Source organism: Ahaetulla prasina, chromosome 13 (assembly GCF_028640845.1).
Source record: "Ahaetulla prasina isolate Xishuangbanna chromosome 13, ASM2864084v1, whole genome shotgun sequence".
Classification (NCBI taxonomy): domain Eukaryota; kingdom Metazoa; phylum Chordata; class Lepidosauria; order Squamata; family Colubridae; genus Ahaetulla; species Ahaetulla prasina.
Genome location: NC_080551.1, coordinates 3,226,394 through 3,249,432, shown reverse-complemented (window position 1 = coordinate 3,249,432; position 23,039 = coordinate 3,226,394). Strand labels below are relative to the sequence as shown.

The 23,039-nt window shown below is 44.7% G+C and overlaps 1 protein-coding gene across 1 annotated transcript in view; it reads left to right on the top strand.

The window, feature by feature from the left end:
• SMAD6 (SMAD family member 6) overlaps window positions 1–23,039 on the top strand; it is a 70,475-nt gene that overhangs the window by 15,878 nt on the left and 31,558 nt on the right. The window contains exon 3 of the mRNA XM_058156597.1: window positions 5,325–5,402. Within this exon, the coding sequence (XP_058012580.1) occupies window positions 5,325–5,402 (78 nt within the window). The remainder of the gene's footprint in view (window positions 1–5,324; window positions 5,403–23,039) is intronic.

Genomic DNA, 23,039 nt, shown 5'->3' with positions numbered 1-23,039 from the left:
ATATTTACGGGACCGCCTACTGCCACCATTAGCCTCTCACCGACCAGTGCGCTCTCACAGAGGGCCTCCTCCGGATACCGTCAGCTAAACAATGTCGGCTGGCGACCTCTAGGGGAGGGCCTTCTCTGTGGGGCCCCTACCTCTGGAACGAGCTTCTCTGGGGCTTCGTCAACTCCCGATCTCAAGTCCTTCCGCGTGAGCTGAAGACGCTGCTGTTTCGAAGAGCAGGACTAGCTTGAACGTAGTTTTAAACTTGGGATTTTAAAAAAAAGGGTTTAAATGAGGTTTTAAATTTGTATTTAAAAGTTAGAGCATCAATTGAATTTAACTGTCTATTCTTTTAGCTTTTTATGTATTATATGTTTTTCTGTTGTTTTTGACTGTGAACCGCCCTGAGTCCTTCGGGAGATGGGCGGTATACAAATATAATAAATAATAATAATAATAATAATAATAATAAAATATGGTCACTCGTGCAAGACCGCCACTGACATGACAAGTAGATGGCATGGTGCCCTGGGGAGGTCCTTCTCTGAGAAGCAGAAGGAGAATCTGGTGAGAGCCATTGTGAGGAACCGAGGCTGAACTCTCAAGTCTTTCTAGAATCGCTTCCTCTGAAATCTTTGACTCAGCCCGAAATAAGACCAACAGATCCTGTAATGGCTAACCTTTTCCGGACCAAGTGGCCAAAACACGCAGACACCCAAAACCCCAAAATGCAATGCATGCCCGTGCGCCCCCCCTGCACATGCCCAACCCCCCCCCGCACGCACACCCCCTGCATATGCCCCACCCACCCCCGTGCATGGATGTGTGGTCCCACACATACTCCCCGTCCCCTGCATATGCGCAGCAGAGACACGAGGACCAGCTGGCTGTTGGGAGGCGCACACATGTGCATGGCAGAGCTGAACTGGGGCGACGGCTCGTGTGCCCACAGCAAGGGCGCTGCGTGCCACCTGTGGCACGCGTGCCATAGGTTCGCCATCACAGGTATAGGATCTCCTGCTTGACCAGGGGGCTGGACTAGAAGACCTCCAAGGTCCCTTCCAGCTCTATTCTGATTCTGATATGATGGCAACCTTATTTTGAATGCCGTCCTGTGAGAGGAATTCCATTTTACCCCCGGTGACTTTTTCTGTTTTGTTTTCTTAAGCATCAAAGAAAACATGGCATAAAAATGTGACCTACTTAAAAACTGATGTGTGCCAAAGACAGTAGCCTTCCAAAACATATCTCAAAAAGAAGGACTAGGGATGAAACCACGGCATGGTACCAGTATTGGAGCGGCTGCCACAAAAAAGAGGAGGGGGGGGTCAAAAAAGAGGACGGGGGGGGGGTTAATATTCTATTCTCCAAAGCACCAGAAGGCAGGACAAGTAGCAATGGATAAAAATGTCTATAGAGATTCTCTATAGACTTTTAGCTATCCAATTTGGCATGAACACCCTTGGAACGGTGTGGGAGTAGGAACGGATTTTCAGAAAAGTGGGGGGGGGGATTGCAGACTACAGGAACCATTTGCACCACTCAGGTGACCCTGAGGACCCAGATAAACCTCCAAGTGCTTCAAGGACCCTCTAAAAGGATGCAAATGTCTGCAAGGACTATCAATCCTTCCATTCCCCACTGTCCTGCCAGAGCTGAAGAAGCTCCTTGAACGAGAGGCAAAATGTCTTCAAAGAAAAAACAAAGTCCAGTTGCCTTCTGCAAAAGCACCTTTGGGACGGCTACGTTTGTAATTGTTGCAAAGAAAAAGTTGTTCAAAGAAAAAACAAGAAAATGGATGGAAACTGATCAAGGAGAGAAGCAAACCTGGAATTAAGGAGAAACTTCCTAACAGTGAGAACAATCAACCAGTGGAACATCTTGCCTCCAGAAGTTGTGGATGCTCCATCATTGGAGGCTTTTAAGAAGAGACCGGACAGCCACTTTTCTGGAATGGTACAGGATCTCCTGGTTGAACAAGGGGTTGGACTAGAAAACCTCCAAGGTCCCTTCCAACTCTGATGATGGTCTATGTTTTGTTTAAGCATTTAAACTTTCGCATCAATAGGAAACCTTATTTATTTATTTATTTATTTAATTAAATTTTTATACCGCCCTTCTCCCGAAGGACTCAGGGCCAAATAAAACCACAATAATAAAAACAATAATTAAAAAAACCTATCAAATATGGCCCAATTTAAAATACATATAAAACAATAAAACCCAGTTAAAATTTACAACCCCAATAATAAAATATTATTATTATTATTATTTTTTACATTTATATCCCGCCCTTCTCCGAAGACTCGGCGGCTTACATTGTGTAAGGCAATAGTCTCATTCTATTTGTATATTTATATACAAAGTCAACTTATTGCCCCCCCAACAATCTGGGTCCTCATTTTACCTCCCTTATAAAGGATGGAAGGCTGAGTCAACCTTGGGCCTGGTGGGACTAGAACCTGCAGTAATTGCAGGCAGCTGTGTTTAATAACAGGCTATCTTACAGCCTGAGCCACACCGCGGCCCCCTATTAAAATTCTAAAATTCTATGCCAGTCCTGCGCGAAGAAATAGGTACGTCTTTAGCTCGCGGCGAAAGGTCCGAAGGTCAGGAAGTTGACGAAGTTCCGGGGGAAGTTTGTTCCAGAGGGTAGGAGCCCCCACAGAGAAGGCCCTTCCCCTGGGGGTCGCCAGCTGGCATTGCTTGCCTCTGCCATCGGCCTCTGCCATCGGCTCTTTGCATTGAAGACTCTGCAGGTGGGTGGGAATTTAGTTGGATTCAAGCAAAATGATGCCCAAAGAAGACAGAACTTGAGAGCTCTGAAGTTTTTTTGTCCTTCCCCAGTAAGGAAGAGTTGAAACCATGAGAGGTAGGACATACTCATTGCTTGCGCGGATGCCTTGGCTGGATTGGCCAAAGGGTTCCTGTGCCAAAGTTGCAGAAGGAATTTAAGATGAGAAAGTTGCATTAGGACTCCCAGCTCCCATCCTCCAGGATGATCTGCTTTTGTGACCATCTGGCAAGCAAAGTCAATGGGGAAACCAGATTCACTTAGCAAGTGGGTTACTAACTTGACAGCTGCAGTGATTCACTTAACAACTCTGGCAAGAAAAGTCATAAAATGGGGCAAAACTCACTTAAGAATTCTCTCGCTTAGCATCATGAATTTTGGGGTCAACTATGGTCCTGAGTTAAGGAATTGTGTCCTCCCTGGATAATAATGTATACACTTGGTAGACAGGAAACTGAATTCATGTATTGGAACTTTGCTTTTTCAACCAGCAGTATTGAAAAGAAAAGTGAAAACCAACAAAATAATTAATTGATCTTGGACTTGGATTTTGGAGCATATTTTTAAATAAAAAATGAAGGAGTGAGGGAGAGACTTAACAAAAGACTTTTAACTTGTTAAAACAAAGTTTTCTTGGTCTCTACAGGAGAGGAAGGAAGGAAGGAAACAAGAATAAACAGCTTCAAGAATTTTAATAGTGATAATTAAGTATAGTAACAATGAGTTGTTTGGAGGCTTAGTGTAACCTTAGCCATGGCGCTCCAAGTTCCTACTTGTTCAATCCACACAGCCTTGGTTATTTTGGAGGTCCAAATCCTGTTTGTGAATTTGGAAAAGAGAATCACTGCTCTTCCTTCGTATCTGCCGTTAGTGTGTCATGGTTAGGTTAGGAGAAGAACTTTGGTGAACTGCAGTCACCAAACAAGATAGACTGAACTTACTTATCTTTTAGAGCAACACCTTAAAAATATAGGTAGTCCTTGACTTATAACAGTTCGTTTAGTGACTGTTCAAAGTTACAACAGCACTGAAAAAATAACTTATGACCGGTTTCCACCCAACTGCAGCTTCCATGTAGTCACGTGATCAAAATTCAAGACATTTGACAACTGGCTCGTATTTATGTCCAAGGATCCTGTGACCAACTGTTTGGGATCTTCTGAGAAGCAAAGTCAATGGGGAAATCTCATTCACATAACCACGTCACTAACTTAACCGCTGCACCTGCTTAACAACTGTGGCAAGAAAGGTCATAAAATGGGGGAAAACTCACTTAACACCTGTCTTATTTGCAACAGAAATTTTGGGCTCAATTATGGTCGTAAGTTGAGGACTACCTGTACAATTTTCCCCCTCTTTTATCAATTGTCTTAAGAGCTAGCAGGAGTTACTGTTTTGTTCTTGCTAGGAAAGAAGTAATTCATTCTTTGGAAAGGGCTGGAAAAGGTTTTCTTAAAAGGCCTCTACAAAGACGAGGATTGGTTGCTAGTATTATGGGTCGTCCTCCCCTCAACTTCCTTGCTCCTTCCTTTAAAAAGAAACAGTCGTAGTTCGTTATTAGGATTAGGGCTCAGTTTCCTATATTTTCATGAAGGATAGAGGGCTAGTTAAAAGTGAGCCAGGCAAGAAGGCAGGAGCAGAGAAAGCAGCAGTTGCCTCTAGGTTCAAACATTGCATTAAACCACAGCTTGTTTTAACTATTGTTTGTTGAAAAAAGGCCTGTTGTCCTTCCTTCCACTTTTGCTCTTATAAACCATGAATTGAAATGATGGCTATGGTTCAAACGGAGACTTTTGCGGTATAAGCTAGATGTTTATACTGCAGTGTTTTGGATTTGATTCCAAAAAGATGTTCGTGAGCTAAAGTATAGATCCTATCCACACCCTTTTAAAGCAGCAATGTCCTTCCTCAGGGTAAAACCTCCGTTAAGTTCAGAGAAGAGCAACTAAGATGATCAAAGGCCTGGAGACGAAAACATAGGAAGAACGGCCGCAGGTTTTGGGTCTGGCTAGTCTAAAGAAAAGAAGAATCAAGAGCGACATGATAGCCGTATTCCAGTATTTGAGGGGCTGCCCCAAAGAAGAGGGGGTCAAATTATTCTACAAAGCACCAGAGAGCAGGACGAGAAACAATGGATGGAAACTAACCAAGGAGAGAAGCAACCTGGAATTAAGGAGAAACTTCCTAACAGTTAGCCAGTGGAACATTTTGCCTCCAGAAATCGTGGGTGCTTTTTAGAAGAGACTAGACTGTCACTTATCTAAAATGGTACAAGTTCTCCTGTTTGAACAGGGGGCTGGACTAGAAGACCTCCAAGGTCCCTTCCAGTCTATTCTATTCCCTTCTCTTCCCTTCCGTTCTGTTCTATTCTGTTCTCTGCTTCCTGCTTTATGGAAAGTAGATAAGTCACATGAATGTGACCCACAGGTGTGAAAACATCTCTGGGGAATTGAATCAGAACAGCCCTTGTGGGAATGTTTCTTGGGATGGTAAAGTTATTGGCCATCAAATAATATGAGCCTGTTTTTCCTCTGCTTCCTAGACCTTTCAAATTCCACATTGTCCTACACTGAAACGGAGGCTACAAATTCGCCCAATGTCATCGCCGGAGACTTTTCTGGTAAGTGGATCTTTTAATGTGCGGGATACAATGTCGGTTTTGGCAAGACTTTCCGAAGGAAAATACCTTGTGTGCTAAATGTCTATGGAGATTCTCAGTCATCCAGGTCACGGTTGTTCCAAAGGTGCTTTTTCAAAAGGCAACTGGACTGTCTTTGTTTTTGCTTGAAGATGTTTCGCTTCTCGTCCAAGGAGCTTCTTCAGTTCTTCAGAACTGAAGAAGCTTCTTGGATGAGAAGTGAAATGTCTTCAAGCAAAACAAAAAGCAAAAACCAAGAAAGTCCATTTGCCTTTTGAAAAAACACCTTTGGGACTTCGTGTACTAAAACTGCAAAAAAAGTGGTCCCAATGTTAAATAACAGGAATCAAAATACCTTCACAAGAAAAAGCTAGTTAATACACAGGTTAAGTCCTCGATCTACAGTACTTCATTTAGTGACCATTCAAAGTTACAACAGCACTGAAAAAAGTGACTTAGAACTGTTCTTTTTCCAGTTACGACCATGGTAGCAGCATCCTCATGATCACCTGATCAAAATCCAGATGCTTAGCAGCTGGCTCATATTTATGACAGTTGCAGTTTCTCGGGGTCACGTGATCCCTTTTGCGATCGTCTTGACAAGCAAAGGCAGATTCATTTAACAGCTGTGTTCCTGACTTAATAAGTGCAGTGACTCACTTAGCAACCGAGGCAAGAAAAGTCATAAAATGGGGCAACGGTCTCTGTTAGCAGAAATTCTGGGCTCAATTGCGGTTGTAAGTCAAAGGCTATCTATACTTCCTCTTTCGCAGCATCTCTTAACATGGACTTGGTAACATGGATACAGCTGATCCCAATAAAAGGTCCCCATGTTTATAGGCCTTTAGCACTGGTACTGTTAAAATGTGCAAAGGAATGTGTTATGTATTATTGTATATACCTTTAAATATTTGAGCGGGAAATCAGCACGTTGCTGATTGGACGAAGCCTCCACCAGAACTGTATAAAAGGAGAGGTTTTTCCCCAGCCTGTTCCTGGGTTCACCCTATATTAAAGAGTTGTTGTCACTACCCTGGTCTCCAGCCTCACATTTCCAGAACTTAACATTGGCGACGAAGGTGGGATCTCGAGGCTAAGGAGAACCAGAACCGAGCTGAAGCACGATAGACCAACCCAGCAAACTCAGGGCAGAAAAGCGGAGATGGCCAGTTACACTCCGCCCGCACCGCTTGACCCGCTAAAGAGAAATGGGGAACGATATGACCCGCTTCAAAGCTTAGAAGCCAACGAACTGCAAGGAGTTCCAGATAACAAAAGGGCTTATTTCTTAAGCCACTGTGGTCGGAGGTCATTGATATCGCGGAAGCCCTGGCAGAGCCAACGCTGCAGTCGGTGTCGTGGCCAACTCTACAGACTTTACTAAAAACCAGCACCAACGCCGCCCAAATACGCGCGGCGGTTTGAATTCGGAGGCGAAGGCAGATGGAGGGCGAATCCATCGGTGACTACATGGCCGCCTAAGAAAGCGCCCAAGGACTGCGGATACCGCGACTAGACGAGGTGCTCTCGAGCAACTCATCCGAGGTCAAAGACATCCGCTTTGCGCGACGGCTGCTAGCAAAGAGCAACCTAACGCTGGCCAACGCCTGGACGAAGCCAGAGCACATGAAATGTCCACCCAAGCGGCAGAGACACTGCAGAAGCCGGTCCCACCAAAGGCGAGCGCAAGGCAACTCCAGTGCACCAGGAGGAGGTTCAGACCGAATCCGGCGGTGAAGATGAGGAAGGGCAACCGAGAAACGCCGGCTAAAGGGGACCGAGACGAATGCGGAAGCTGCGGCGGGGTCAACACCAGCGCCAACGCTGCAAGTTTAAGGACGCGACATGTCGGTGTGGGAAGAAAGGGCACCTAGCTCAAGTTTGTCGAGCGCCCAACCTTCCGCGAAAATTCAAATCGCCAATCAGAGCGCTGAATCGGCAAGGCGACCGCGATTGGCTCAAACAAAAAGGCGCGGATTCCAACCAAACAACTGTGGTCATAGGTCACCGACCCGAAGTGGAGAAGAAGATCTTCACCAAGCCAAAAATAGAGGGAGTACGGTGCCGCTTGAAGTAGACACGGGATCAGCGATCACCATCATGTCCTGGGACACTTTGGCAAGTCGCTGCCGTCCGTCGCGAAGCGCCACCTGCAAGCACAACGGCCACGAGTCCACGACTACCAGGGAATCGCATCCCTGTTCGAGGGACCACCTCCGTCCGAGTCGAGTACGGGTCCACACAAGAAGACCCTGCCCATCACGATCGCCGAGGAACTCTGCCCAGTCTGTTGGGACTAGACTGGTTTCGTGCCCTGGGCATGGAGTGACTGGCATCTACAGAAGTGACTGTAACCTGAAAGACATTCTCTTTAACGAGTTCAAGATGTCTTCAAGGACTGCCTGGGCAAGTACAAGGGGACCCCTATTTCCTTCAACTTAGACCCCAGGTAGCCCCATTAGGCTTAAGGCGAGGAGAGTCCTTTGCCCTAAAACCAAAATCGATAAGGAGCTGGACAAGCTCATAAATCAGGGATTTTGGTGCCAGTCGATCACGCAAAGTGGGAGACGCCAATCGTCACCCCAATAAAACCGGACGGGTCAATTAGAATTTGCGCTGACTACAAGGCGACGCTTAACAAAGCCTTACAGAAAAGCGCCACCCGGTTCCCTGGTGCAACACTTATTGCACTCTTTGGGGCAAGGGCAAGTCTTTGCAAAGTTAGACTTGGCCCAAGCCTACCAACAACTGCCAGTAGACGCCCGCACAGCAAGCCCAAACGATTGTAACGCACAGGGGGCCTTCAAGTGCACCCGATTGCAATTTGGGGTCAGTGTGGCACCAGGGCTGTTCCAAAACCTAATGGAACGACTACTGCAAGGGCTCCAGGGTAGTTCCTACTGATGATGTCCTAATTTCAGGGAAAACATGGAGGAATTGGGGAGCGGTTAAGAAAGGTTCTGGGCATTTTCCGACAGCCGGATTAAAAGTCAAGACAAACAAATGCCAGATAGGGGTCGAATCATTTCTTGGGCTACCGGATAGACAAGAAAGGAATTCACCCCACTGAGAGCAAGGTTAAGGCAATTAGAAGGCTCCAGCGCCCAAAACAAAGCAGAGCTGCAGGCATTCCTGGGGCTAGTGAATTTTACGCGGTCTTTTAAAAACAAAGCAACTGCTGGAACCGCTGCATAGGCTCTTAGGAAAAATACTGTTTGGTCTTGGGGAAAGTCGAAAATAGGGCTTTTGAAGCAGTAAAGAACCTGCTCTCAAGTGATAGCCTGCTCATCCAATATCACAACTCATTACCCCTAGTGCTGGTTTGATGCCTCCTTATGGGGTGGGGCTGTACTCAGCCATAGACTTCCAAACGGCACAGAAGCCCCTATAGCTTCTACTCTAGAACGATGTCCTCCCCAGAGAGGAACTACAGCCAATTAGATAAAGAAGCACCAGCCATTGTGTCAGGGGTTAAAAATTCCACAATATGTCTTTGGGCGGAATTTTGAAATCGTGACTGACCACAGACCGCTACTAGGATACTGGCTGGCGATCACCAACGCCTGTGGCACTTTCGCCACGCTTGACCCGATGGACTATATTCTTAGCCGCTTATTCGCATAAGCTGCAGCATCGACCAGGAAAAGAAGTGGGGCATGCAGACGCGTTAAGCGATGCCCACTACCAGGGGCCATCAAGACCCCACCCGGGACGCCCATCCTACTTATTGACTCTTGGACTCTGGCCCAGTCACATCTAAGGAAGTGGCTCGGCATCATACCGGGACATTGTGTTAAGGACTGTACTCGGTTGGGTACAGAGAGGGTGGCCGCGCCGGGCTAACGGTTCAAAGAATTTGTTAAAACGAGATGAGCTCTCGGCTCGGGGGTGCCTGTTATGGGGTGATCGGTAATAATTCCTGATAAATTAAGGGAAAGGTATTGGACCTCTCCACGAGGGTCACCCAGGGATCGTAAGGATGAAGGGGTTAGCTAGAAGCTATGTGTGGTGGCCACCATGGATGCAGAGATTGCTGAGAGGGTAGGGAAATGCCAGGCTTGCCAAGAGTCCAGACCTCTACCCCAACGGCCCCAGTCAGAGAATGGGAAAACCCCAAGGGCCCTGGTCAAGAATCCACATTGATTTTGCTGGCCCTTTCCACGGCCAAACGTTCCTAGTGGTTGTTGATGCATATTCTAAATGGTTGGAGATCATACTCATGAAATCCACCACGGCCGAAGCAGTAATCGCAACCCGCGCCACCTATTCGCAATCCACGGGTTGCCGGACACTCTGGTGTCCACAATGGGCCCCACCACGGCAGCCCAGTTTGAAGAATACCTGGCAGAGGAGGCATCCGACATGCCCTCTCTGCGCCTTTCCACCCCGCGCCGAATGGCCTTGCAGGCGTTCCGTCCGGGCGCTAAGGAGGCGTGTCAGACTCAAGCCAGGCGACTGGCAAACCAAGATAGATTTCTTTCTGGCGATCCAGCACAGAACCCCAAGCACTGCTACAGGCAGAAGCCCAGCGAACTATTGATGGGCGGAAACTCCGGTGCCCACTGGACCGTTTGAATCCCCATTACACCAGAGGGTTACAAGGGAAATAGAAAAACGAGGGAAATGGGCATAGGCGACCAAGTGTGGGCCGCAACTATGGGGCGGCCCAAGCTGGCTCGCAGGACAGATAATCAAAACAACCGGTCCCAAGTCATACTGGGTGATTACAAGACAACAGAGTATGGGCGCCACATAGATCAGTTAAGGAAGCGAATAACTGATCAAACCAAACCAATAGAAACCGATTATGACACACACTTATTTGAACCCACAGCTGACCATGACCGAGGGAGGCGCAAGACTTAGCTGAGGTCCCAGAGTTCCAGCGGCGCCATCAGGTCGAGGGAAACAGCAGGAAAAATTACAAAAAGTAATCCAGGGCGGATGGCCAAGAAAAAGAGGCTGCAAATAATCCGGGCCGTTGGCCCAGAGACAGAGCTGGGAGCAAAAGCCCCTCCGACCAGCTCAAAACACCACCCAGAACTGAACCGCGCAGGTCTGAAAGAACTAGGAGACGCCCAGGTTATTTGCGTGACTACGTCGAAAAATAACATGTAGATAATATGTAAATAGAGACAAAGTATTTTCTGGGAGGGGAGGAGTGTTATGTATTATTGTATATACCTTTAAATATTTGAGCGGGAAATCAGCATGTTGCTGATTGGACGAAGCCTCCACCAGAACTGTATAAAAGGAGAGGTTTTTCCCCCCAGCCGGTTGCTGGGTTCACCCTATACTGTTGTCACTACCCTGGTCTCCAGCCTCGTTACTTCCAGAACTTAACAGAATGCATTTTATCAGTACAGGGAAAGCATGAAATACATTCTGCCTCAGTTCCAGAGATCTGCATTTGTCAAATTCATTAAGAATTAACAAGGAAAGAAAAGAAACGGATTCAATGTATTTGATGGTGGTACTGAAAATCAGTAAGCAATCTTTATCTTTCATGGCCATGTCTGCTCCTCAAATAGCCTGCAGATGTATTTTGTGTAAATATTTCTATTTATCTGAATAATTGTTTCTTCAAAAATAGGTTGAATGCTCATATTTAAAAAGTAAGCTTCACCTCTTTATAACCTGAACCCTGATGCTTGAGAAATATTATCAAATATTAATATTATTTAATATTATGAAATATCAATAACTTGTTTACTTTCTGCAGGAAAAAAACAATTCCCCAACACACACACACCTGGTATATCGTTTAAATTGCTAGTAGATTTTCCTACTGAATACTGTACTTAGTTTACTTTAATGATTTATAGGCCCTATCAAAGTGCAGAGTTCTTAACACAAATTATTACTAAAATCCGATTTAAAAAATGTAAAATAGAATTGGAATAAAATACAATTTAAAATGAAATTGCAGTAAAATACAGTTTAAAATGAAATCGGAGTAAAATACAGTTTAAAATGAAATCGAGTAAAATACAGTTTAAAATAGAATTGGAATAAAATACAATTTAAAATGAAATTGCAGTAAAATACAGTTTAAAATGAAATCGGAGTAAAATACAATAATTTAATATATAGATAAATAATATAGTCTATTACTGCTTTGAAACACATGCAAATACACATGTGCGTGCATGTAACTTCTATACATACAGACATGCATGTTCCCTCTCCTGTTTCAAAAAGTATTGCAGCAAAGGAGTCCAGTAATGCTCTTCCTGTTTTGCAGGATTTTGTTTGCTCAGGAACGTTGATAACCTCATTTTCACCCTTCTCTTGTTATTGTTTGTGAAACTGCTTGTGTAGGGTCGTAGGGAAAAATTAACGTTACTGATTGCAGGTTCTTTTTAAAAATGTGAAATAGAATTGGAATAAAATACAATTTAAAATGAAATTGCAGTAAAATACAATTTAAAATGAAATTGCAGTAAAATACAATTTAAAATGAAATCGAGTAAAATACAGTTTAAAATGAAATTGCAGTAAAATACAGTTTAAAATGAAATTGCAGTAAAATACAGTTTAAAATGAAATTGCAGTAAAATACAATTTAAAATGAAATTGCAGTAAAATACAGTTTAAAATGAAATTGCAGTAAAATACAATTTAAAATGAAATCGAGTAAAATACAATTTAAAATGAAATCGAGTAAAATACAATTTAAAATGAAATTGCAGTAAAATACAGTTTAAAATGAAATCGGAGTAAAATACAATAATTTAATATATAGATAAATAATATAGTCTATTACTGCTTTGAAACACATGCAAATACACATGTGCGTGCATGTAACTTCTATACATACAGACATGCATGTTGCCTCTCCTGTTTCAAAAAGTATTGCAGCAAAGGAGTCCAGTAATGCTCTTCCTGTTTTGCAGGATTTTGTTTGCTCAGGAACGTTGATAACCTCATTTTCACCCTTCTCTTGTTATTATTTGTGAAACTGCTTGTGTAGGGTCGTAGGGAAAAATTAACGTTACTGATTGCAGGTTCTTTTTTTTAAAAAAATGTACTTCCGCAGGTTTGTGCTTGGTTTAGATTTAGAGTTTTCACTAAAATGCAGGCAGCTCCTTTGTTTGTTTGTGCCTGAATGTGGTTCTTGGTGATTTGTATTTAGTGTCCTGCATGGAGGAGAAAAGGAAACTGCTGACCAAGCCCAGGTGAAGTTTAGCTCTCGGGGAAGCTAGTGGTGTTGATGGGGTGGCCAGAGCAGAGGAGAAGGTGGTGAGAAGGTGGCCCTGATGGATCCGTCCAGGTTGAATGGCTGTCCTTTAGGGCAGGGGTCTCCAACCTTGGCAACTTTTAAGACTTGTTGTGTCTGCGCCCCCCGAGCTGGTCCTCCTGCTAGAAAGTGACTTGGAGCCGGGCCTGCTGCCAGAAAGTGACTTGGACAGTGAGGGGGAAGGGCCATCAGGACTTACCTCAGGAGCACCGGCTTCCCTGGCTCAGCTTCAAGAGCCAGAGGCAGGCCAGGTGGAAGAGATAACGAGGCCTCCGTCCCCTGACTCTTTTCCCCCCACAGGCCATGCCTTCAGGCCCAGCTGATGGCAATCAGGCTTGGTTGGACCAAGCAGGCAGGAGAGGAGGGAACAACAGAAGCAGGGGTGGGGCAGGCCTAGGAAGTGCTGATATAAAAGGCAGCGAGAGCTGCTGTGTCTCTTTGTAACAGGCAAATCCACTGATTGACTAAGAGCTGAAGTTTGTTCCTGGGTGACTCACCAGCATCGTGGAAGATAACGGAGGTTCTTGGCATACGCTGGCTATTCTGCTGCCAGAGCTGATAGTGCCGGCTAATTAAGCCATCACCCGGATGGAGGCGAAGGAGGACAGAACACTTGTGGACTTCAACTTCCAGAATCAGCTTTGCTGAGCTGAGGAATTCTGGGAGTTGAAGTCCACAAGTCTTAAAAGTTGCCAAGGTTGGAGACCCTTAGTTGGAGACTTCTGCTTTAGGGCACTTTGGCGCATTGAACACAGACAGTCTCACAGCTTCTGATGTTGGAAATGAACTTCAGAATGTGCAGGTTGTCTTTTTAACTTATGGCCACAATTCAGCCCGAAATTTCTGTTGCTAAGTGACAGTTGCTAAGCGAGCTTTGCCCTGTTTTACAACCTTACTTGCCAGGGGTTGTTAAGTGAATCTCTTCAGTTGTGAAAGCAGTAAACACGGTTGTTCAGTGAATCCGATTTCCCCGTTGACTTAGCTTGTCAGAAGGTCGCAAAAAGGGGATCATATCTCACACACACACACACACACACACACACACACACACACACACACACACCCCGGGACACTGAAAACGTCATAAATATGAATCACTTGGCAAGCATCTGAATTTTGGTCACATCATCATTATGACTTCAAAAGTTGTAATTGAAAAACGGTCTTTTTTCAGTGCCGGTATAACTTTGAACAGTCACTAAACAAACTGTTTTAAATCAAGGACAACCTGTAATCCCTTTTGCATTTCCCAAGCATAGGAACATGGTCTTCCATTAAATTATATCTGAGCAATTGTTAGATCCTTCTCTGTAGGTGAACTTTAATTTATCTACCCTGGAACGTTTCCTACTTAACTGCAATTGCTCCTAAAAGCTGTTTGGAGCAAATGAACTCCTGCGAATGTGTTACTTGCTCTAAAGACGGAAGAAATTTAAGGTCCAAAAATGGAGCCGGGCCATTCCCACAGCCTCATGCGCAGGAAACAGTAAGGCCTGAGCGATGCTTGTCTTTTCTTCTCTCAAGATGGATTGTGTGCCAACTCGGAGAGGAAAGGTTGAGAAAGCTTCCAGAAATTTGATTCCAACGTGTAGGAATGTGAGATATTTTCTGGGCCTCAGGAAGGGACATGTGCTTGCGTGGTAGAACTCGGCCTGTCTTGGCTTCTGACTCAGCTCTGAAGCTCAAGTAAATACGGTTTCTGACCACTGACCTAGAGGGAGAGGTGGGGGGGGGAGCGATATAAGGTGCTTTTACTATCAACTTTTGTGCGGTGAGCTCTGAAACATTCGATGTGACCCAGCACTAATTAAATGAGCTGTGGATGCCCGGTCCAGATGTTCTTTCCTTCCAGGGCAAAAGGTGATGGATTCATGCGGCATCTTACCTTTACCTTTGCATAACCGTCAGAAGCGCACACATACACACACACACACACACACACACACACACACACAAAAGTGGGCTTAAAACTTTTCCTGCTAGAACAAAATAACGATCACTTGGTAACTAAAATGGTAGTGTAATTGGATATTCCCATCTCCTACTGTGGAATTTCAAGCGGCTCAGCTTTTCATAAGAGTCTAATGTGGGTTACTTATCTTTCCCCAGTGGGCAGAGCTACATCTATAGGATAAGAGGCTTGCTGCGGTTTAACCCTTCAGTGGCCAGGCTAAAGCAACAGCTGGGACTGGAGATCGGTTGCTGAGATAGGCACCAGATGTGCTTTGGCTGAAGTTGCCTGAATTGGCAAGCAGGAACAGCCAGATGCTGGCCGGTGAATTGGTGGAACCATAACATCACCAGCGACACCACCCCACCCCACCCCCGTTCCTTAGATATGGCTGCCCTTTAGGGAAAGCCAACGTTACACAAAGGCTGCTGAGGTTGATTCCTAGCAGAGTCCATTGGCTGAGTCTGATGAAGAGTTGGGGTCCTCCATGGAGATGTTGAGGGATGGGGCTTTTGCTTTGCTTTCTGGATGGGAAGGGCAATCTGGCTGCAATGCATGGCACTTTGCCCACCCACCTGCTGGCTGGGGAATTCTGGGAATTGAATGCAGCTTTAAAAGATACCAAGATTGAGATACTATTTGAACACCTCCAGCAAAAGAGGGGTCCAACCTTAACCCTTCCCCTTTTCACAATTGCACAGTTCATTACTGGTACTTTCAGGTAGAGATGGAGTGTCAAACAAGGCTTGCAGGCTGGATCCGGCCGGCCATGTAGTCAGATCCAGCCCATGTGGCCGTCCTGAAAAATGTAAGGGGCCTGTCCGCGTTCCTTCGGCCTGGTCTACTGAATGCAAAGAGGAAGCATGGCAGCAATTTGGGGAGTGGTATCAAGCTGGCCACGCCCACCCAGTCAGCCAGGACCCCCAGCCCCCCCCCCTCCCAAGGTCAACCACAACCCTGATGTGTCCCTCAATGAAATTGAGTTTGACACCCCTAAGGTAGAGTGTTCCTAACGTTCGGTCACAATTGGTCTTCCAGGGCAGGGGTCTCCAACCTTGGTTCCTTTAAGACTTGTGGACTTCAACTCCCAGAGTTCCTCAGCCAGCTTTGCTTTGCTGGCTGAGGGACTCTGGGAGTTGAAGTCCACAAGTCTTAAAGGGACCAAGGTTGGAGACCCCTGTTCCAGGGTATTTGAAGAGGCCCTTAAGTTAGGAACGTGGTCATTCAGTGAATTTGGCTTCCCGCTTGATTATGCTTGTCAGAAGGTCGCAGAAGGGGATCCCGTGACCCAGGGACACTGCGACCGTCATAAATATGAGTCCGTTGCCCAGTGTCTGAATTTTGATCATGTGACCTCTTAGGGAGGCTGCAGTGGTTGTAAGTGTGAAAAATGGTCACAAGTCACTCGGTGCCGTTGTAACTTTGAACGGTCACTAAACAAACTGTTGCAAGTCGAGGAACACCTATATGTGTACAGGCACGTGTATATGTGGTTTTGTGTGTGTGTGTATGTATGTTTAACGCGTTTCTCCTGCCTAAGAATGTCAATTTCTTGTCACTTAAAATTTTCATCCTATGAAAACTGTATGTATTAGTGTTAACTTTTAAATTGGGTTGCATTCACCCTGTGGAGTTGGAGAATATATATATATATTTGTTTTCTGAGGTTTTCACGGGTGTTTGTATGTAGGTCTTTGGTTGTTCGGGTTTTCTCCCGTGTAAAATTGGAAATGTCTTGGCAACGTTTCAACGAAGTCTCATTCGTCATCTTTAGGCTTCAGCTTTGTGCTTCTGGGAGCACTTCCAATTTTACACGGGAGAAAACCCGAACAACCAAAGACCTACATATATATATACGGGTTTTCTCCCACGTAAAATTGGAAGTGTCTTGGTGACGTTTCGACGAAGTCTCATTCGTCATCTTCAGGCTTCAGCTTCGTGCTTCTGGGAGCAATGTGTGATTGCAGCTGTTTCTTCCTTTTTAACTGCTAGTGGGGGTTTGATTGGGTGGGAGCTTGGCTGTGCTCTGATTGGATGGGGGTTTTTTTGTGCTCTGATTGGCTGGGGGTGTGTCCTGTTTGGGTGGGGGCTTGGTTGTGCTCAGATTAGTCTGAGTTGCAGGGGGATTTGAGCTGGTGAGCACGACCAAGGAAGCACGACCAAGGACCAGAAGCCAGACCGCAGCTGCAACATTAGCCATTTCAAACCCCTCCAATCCATACATACAGCAGACAGACACCCACCCAGGTAGGTAAAATGAGGACCCAGATTGTTGGGGGCAGTAAGTTGACTTTGTATATAATATACAAATGGATGAAGACTATTGCTTGACATAATGTAAGCCGCCCTGAGTCTTCGGAGAAGGGCGGGATATAAATGCAAACAAACAAACAAACAAACAAACAAACAAACAAACAAACTAAGTAAGTAAGTAAGTAAGTAAGTAAGTAAGTAAGTGGTGCGGTGGCCTAGGAATGGAGCTCTCACCTCCCAATCAGGAGGCTGTGTGTTCGATCCTGGATAGAGGCTGATATTTCTCTCTCTCGGCACAATGAGAATATATCTGCTGAAAAAAACACTGCATTGGTGACAGGAAGGGCATCCAGCCATTAAAACACTTTGCTAGCTCCATTCAGTTGCCCAGATTCCACCCCGCAAGGGTTTATGGGGTCATTAAAAGAAAGTACAGGTTTTCATAGGATGAAAATGTGAGGTGAGAAGAAATTGATATTCTCAGGTGGGAGAATCACATTAAACATTTAATTTAATCACCATCAATCCATTAAAAATCCAAGTCAAGGAGATGCAGGGCAGAAGACTCTGCTGGTGGCTTTGTGGTCTCCTACCCTTGGACGCGGTGGCTCAGTGGCTAAGATATTGAGTTTGTCAATCGAGAGGTCAGCAGTTCAGTGGTTCAAATCTCTAGTGCTGCGTAAAGGGCTGAGCTCCCGTTACTTGTCCCAGCTTCTGCCAACCTAGCAGTTTGAAAGCACGTAAAAAATGCAAGTAGAAAAATAGCGACTAGCACATCCCTTTCCCTTACCTTTGGCCTATCACCTTCTACAGTATGGTGAGGAGATAGCAGAAGAAATTTCACCTACTTACCCCTGTTGTCTTTCATGTGTGACTCATCTTTTTGATTGGACCTGATGCGTCTTGGACCCTCCTTTCCTCCCGCCCACCCCAAATAATGTCCCACTGAAGAGAAGAGCTAAAGAACGCAAATTTGAGAGAGAGTTGAAGATTCCCTTTTGTGAACCTCTCTTTGTCCTTTATGGATTGCTTAGTTTGCACCAAGTGTACATGGTCAGTGTAAAAGATACTCTCGGATTTCTATTTGACTGACAAACTATGAAGATTGTCCAATTCGAATTGGAGGTGTTGGGACTGAGTCCAGCAGATCAAGAACCTCGTTCTCTGCTTACAGCCAATCCTGGTTTTTCAATTCGTAATTTACTATTACGAATTCATAGTAATTACATCCATAATTTACTATTACGGGTAGTCCTTCACTTAAAAGTAAAGGTAAAGGTTCCCCTCGCACATATGTGCTAGTCGTTGCTGACTCTAGGGGGCAGTGCTCATCTCCGTTTCAAAGCCGAAGAGCCAGCGCTGTCCGAAGACGTCTCCGTGGTCATGTGGCCGGCATGACTCAACGCCAAAGGCGCACAGAACGCTGTTCCCTTCCCACCAAAGGTGGTCCCTATTTTTTCTACTTGCATTTTTACGTGCTTTCGAAACTGCTAGGTTGGCAGAAGCTGGGACAAGTAACAGGAGCTCACCCCATTACTGGGCAGCACTAGGGTTTCGAACTGTGGACAGACCCTTTCGATCAACTAGCTCAGTGTCTTAGCCACTGAGCCACCGCGTCCTCCACCTCAACTGATCAATTAGGGACCGTTTGAAGTTGTGACAGATCCTCCCAAAAATACTTACAACCTGGTTCCAAAGTTGCCATGCACCTACTCACAAGACTGCATTTTGGCCACTCTGTAGCTGGCCTGAATTTATGACCATGATTTGCAATGTTTTTGCTGAAAATTATCATTTACCTCCATGGCTTTTGGCAAAAGCACCCCTTAGCAAGCAGTGGGGTCCGCTTAATGATTGCAGCAGTCACTTTACGACTGCATCAAAACAAGGTCATAAAATTGGGTTGGTCCCACAATGACCTGCTTTATGACCGACTAGTCCTAATGGGCAGTCTCTTTTATGGTTGTAAATCGAGGAATACCTGTACAAAGATAAAATGGAGATCAAATTGGGATTCTTAGATTTTCAAATGAAAGGGAGTACTTAAAGAAAAAAAACCTCCTTCTATTTTTCCTCTCTGGTGTCATCTGACCTTCTAAGGCAGAGGTCTTCAAACTTGGCAGCTTTAAGACTTGTGGATTTCAACTCCCAGAATTCTCCAGCCAGCCATGCTATGCTAGCTATGCTGGCTGGAGAGAGTTGAAGTCCACAAGTCTTAAAGCTGCCAAGTTTGAAGACCTCTGTTCTAAGGGAAAAATATATATATTTCTGTACTTCTCATGAAAACAGTGTAGTTTGATGGGCAGGATTATTGGTGCCATAAAGTAGCTAACTTTTTAAATTGAAGCGTTTTGCAATGTTCTTGAAAGGATCTATAATTTGTGAATTTCCAGTAGCTTTACATTAAGTTTACTCACTTTCATCTTGGAAGCAGAAACAAAATCAGTAAGCTACATCAGGTGTAGTTGGACAGAATCCTTCGCCAGGCAAGGTGCATTTTCAGATGGAAAGGCTGTTCGTATGATGATTGTGTCTTCAAATGTGTTTCTGGGGTGCCAAATTAGGAAATGCAGAATGGAGTACAGGTAGTACTCCACTGACAACGGCTGACACCGACTGACAACGGCTTAAAGTTACAAGGGCACTGAAAAAAGGGACTGATGACCGTTTTTCACACAACCATTCAATCTACATCAGGGGTGTCCAACCTTGGCAACTTTGCCTTCAGAAACTGTGGGTGCTTCATCACTGGAGGTTTTTAAGAAGAGACTAGAGAGCCACTTATCTGAAACAGTATAGGTTCTCCTGCTTGAGCAGGGGGCTGGACTGGAAGACCTCCAAGGTCCCAGATTCTATTCTATTCTATTCTATTCTATTCTATTCTATTCCTTATTCCATTCCTTATTCTATTCTATTCCGTTCAATTCCATTATTCTACTCTACTCTGCTCTACTCTACTCTACTCTACTCTACTCTACTCCTATTACTATTCCTACTCCTACTCTACTGTACATTAATTATTCTGCTCTATTGTAATGTACTCTACTAATTATTCTATTCTATTCTATTCTATTCTATTCTATTCTATTCTATTCTATTCTATTCCTTATTCCATTCCTTATTCTATTCTATTCCGTTCCTTATTCTATTCTATTCTGTTCAATCCCATTATTCTACTCTACTCTACTCTACTCCTATTACTATTCCTACTCCTACTCTACTGTACATTAATTATTCTGCTTTATTGTAATGTACTCTACTAATTATTCTATTCTATTCCATTCTATTTTATTCTACCCTATCCTATCCTACCCTACCCTACTTCTATTCTATTCTATTCTACTACTCTACTCTACTCTACTCTACTCTAGTCATACTATAGTCATACTATAGTCATACTATACTGTATGACTATAACTTGTTGCTGGCAATCCTTATGATTTATATTGATATATTGATCATCAATTGTGTTGTAAATGTTGTACCTTGATGAAAGTATCTTTTCTTTTATGTACACTGAGAGCATATGCACCAAGACAAATTCCTTGTGTGTCCAATCACACTTGGCCAATAAAAATTCTATTCTATTCTATTCTATTCTATTCTATTCTATTCTATTCTATTCTATTCTATTCTATTCTATTCTATTCTATTTTTGTTTGTTTGTTTGTTTACATTTATACCTCGCCCTTCTCCGAAGACTCAGGGCGGCTTACAATGTATAAGGCAATAGTCTCATTCTATTTGTATATTTTTTACAAAGTCAACTTATTGCCCCCCCAACAATCTGGGTCCTCATTTTACCTACCTTATAAAGGGTGGAAGGCTGAGTCAACCTTGGGCTGGGCTCGAACCTGCAGTAATTGCAGGCTTTTGTGTTCTAATAACAGGCTTCTCTATTGCCTGAGCTATCCCGGCCCCTATTCTATTCTATTCTATTCTACTCTACTCTACTCTACTCTACTCTACTCTACTCTACTCTACTCTACTCTACTCTACTCTACTCTACTCTACTCTACTCTACTCTACTCCTGTTCTGTTCTGTTCTGTTCTGTTCTGTTCTGTTCTGACTTCAACTCCCAGAATTCCTAGCCAGCCATACTGACTGGGCAATTCTAGGAACCAAAGTCTACAGGTCTTAAAGTTGACAAAGGTGGACGTCCCAGTCTAAAAAAAAAAGAAACAGGGAATCGGAAGTTGGAAGGGTCCTTTAAAAAAAAAAAAAAAGTGGAAGAGGAGAAAGAGGAGAACGTTTAAACTTTCCAAGTCAAGCGGACAAGAGAGACTCCGAAAAAGTGATTTCTGATTTTCTGATTGCTGATTTCCCCAGACCTTCTGACCTGAATAGAGGCTGTTTGTGAGGATCCAGCTCTGGGAAATGGCACCTACAGCTCCTGGTTAAGCTCTCAAAGCCTTAGAACAGCTGAGGGACTTGAGGGTAGATTCCTGGCCGAGCCTTTGAGCTGTTCCAACTCTCCACCCGTTCCCCTTTCAGGATTTTTTGCAAACCAAAGAAGCCAAAATATTTGGAAGGCGAAAAGGAGGTTGTTTTTTTTAAGGCGGAAATATATTACTCAAATTAATGCCCTGGATGCCAGCCTCCCTCTCATTGGCCTTTGCTGTGAGACTGTGGTGGTGAGACCCAGCCGGTTTTGGAGAGGGGGGAGGTAAGAAGGAAAGAACATCAAAGGCTCAAAGGCTCTGAATAAACCTTTGAACATTTTCACTCCCCCCTCAACCCTGGTTTTTGTAGCCTTCACACTTGCTGGCTCTTCTACATGCACACTGCACTTATTTCAGGTTTTTACAGAACTTTTCCTTGGTTTTCTGGGATAAGGCAATAATATAGGTAATCCTTGACTCGTAACCATTCGTTTAGTGACCATTCAAAGTTATAATGGCATTAAAAATAGTGACTTGTGACCATTCTTCAGACTTGTTGTGTGAAGGCGTGATGATGCAGGAGCCGTGGTGACACAGTGTTTAGAATGCAGTATTTCAGGCTAAATTCTGCCAGTTGCCTGCAGTTTGATTCTCACTGGCTCAAGGTTGACTCAGCTTTCCATCCTTCTGAGGTGGGTAAAATGAGGACCCAGATTGTTGGGGGCAAGAGGCTGACTCTATAAACCACTTAGAGAGGTCTGTAAAGCACTGTGAAGCAATACATAAGTCTAAATGCTATTGCTATTCCTATTGCTATTGCTCTATCTAGCTACCTACCTACTGTGGTGGCGCAGTGGTTAGAATGCAGTACTGCAGGGCTAACTCACTGCTCACTCCAGTAGTTCGAGCCTGACCGGCTCAAGGCTGACTCATCCTTCCATCCTTCCAACGTTGGTAAAATGAGGATCCAAATTGTTGGGGGCAAGATGCTGACTCTGTAAACCAGTCAAAGAGGGCTATAAAGCACTTGTTGTGGCCCACAGGTGGCCAGCAGAGTCGGACAATGAGGAGGTTGCGGAGGAACTTTGGCCAGTCCTGGGGGCTGGGGAAAGCTCGGACGAGGACTCTGTGTCGGAGGCAGAGGGAGTTAGCAGCGAGGCAGAGGAGCAGCTGGAGCCCGTTCCCAATTGCACATTCGTAGAGCTGCCACAAAGCAAGAACAATTAAGAGGTTGGGGAGGAACTTGGGCCAGTCCTGGGGGCTGGGGAAAGCTCGGATGAGGGCTCTGTGTCGGAGGCAGAGAGGGAGTTAGCAGCGAGGCAGAGGAATAGCTGGAGCCTGTTCCCAATGTGCACATTTGTAGAGCTGCCCACAAAGCAAGAACAATTAAGAAAGCAGGGTAGATTCAGGAGTAAGGCCACATCTTGGAGATGATTGACCCTCCCATAGGACATAAAAGAGGAGCGAACGGGATGTGGGCTAATAGACTCTGTGCCAAGTTTGGCCTTGCTCTGCATTTGGAAATTGGTTCTCTGGCAGAGTTCCAAGTGAGATAAGGTAGGGGTTGATAAACATTCCTCTGAAAGACTGTTTGCCAAGGCCTTGTTGACTGTGAATGAACGGAATTCACAGTCGTGTTAATAAAAGAGGTTTTACCGGGATTAAGACTTTGCTTCATGCTTTCTAAGGAAGCCTAGGTCAGAACAGCACTGCGAAACGGTATATAAGTCTAACTGCTATTGCTATTTATAACTACCGTATGACCGTAGCCACATTCCCATGGTCACGTGAT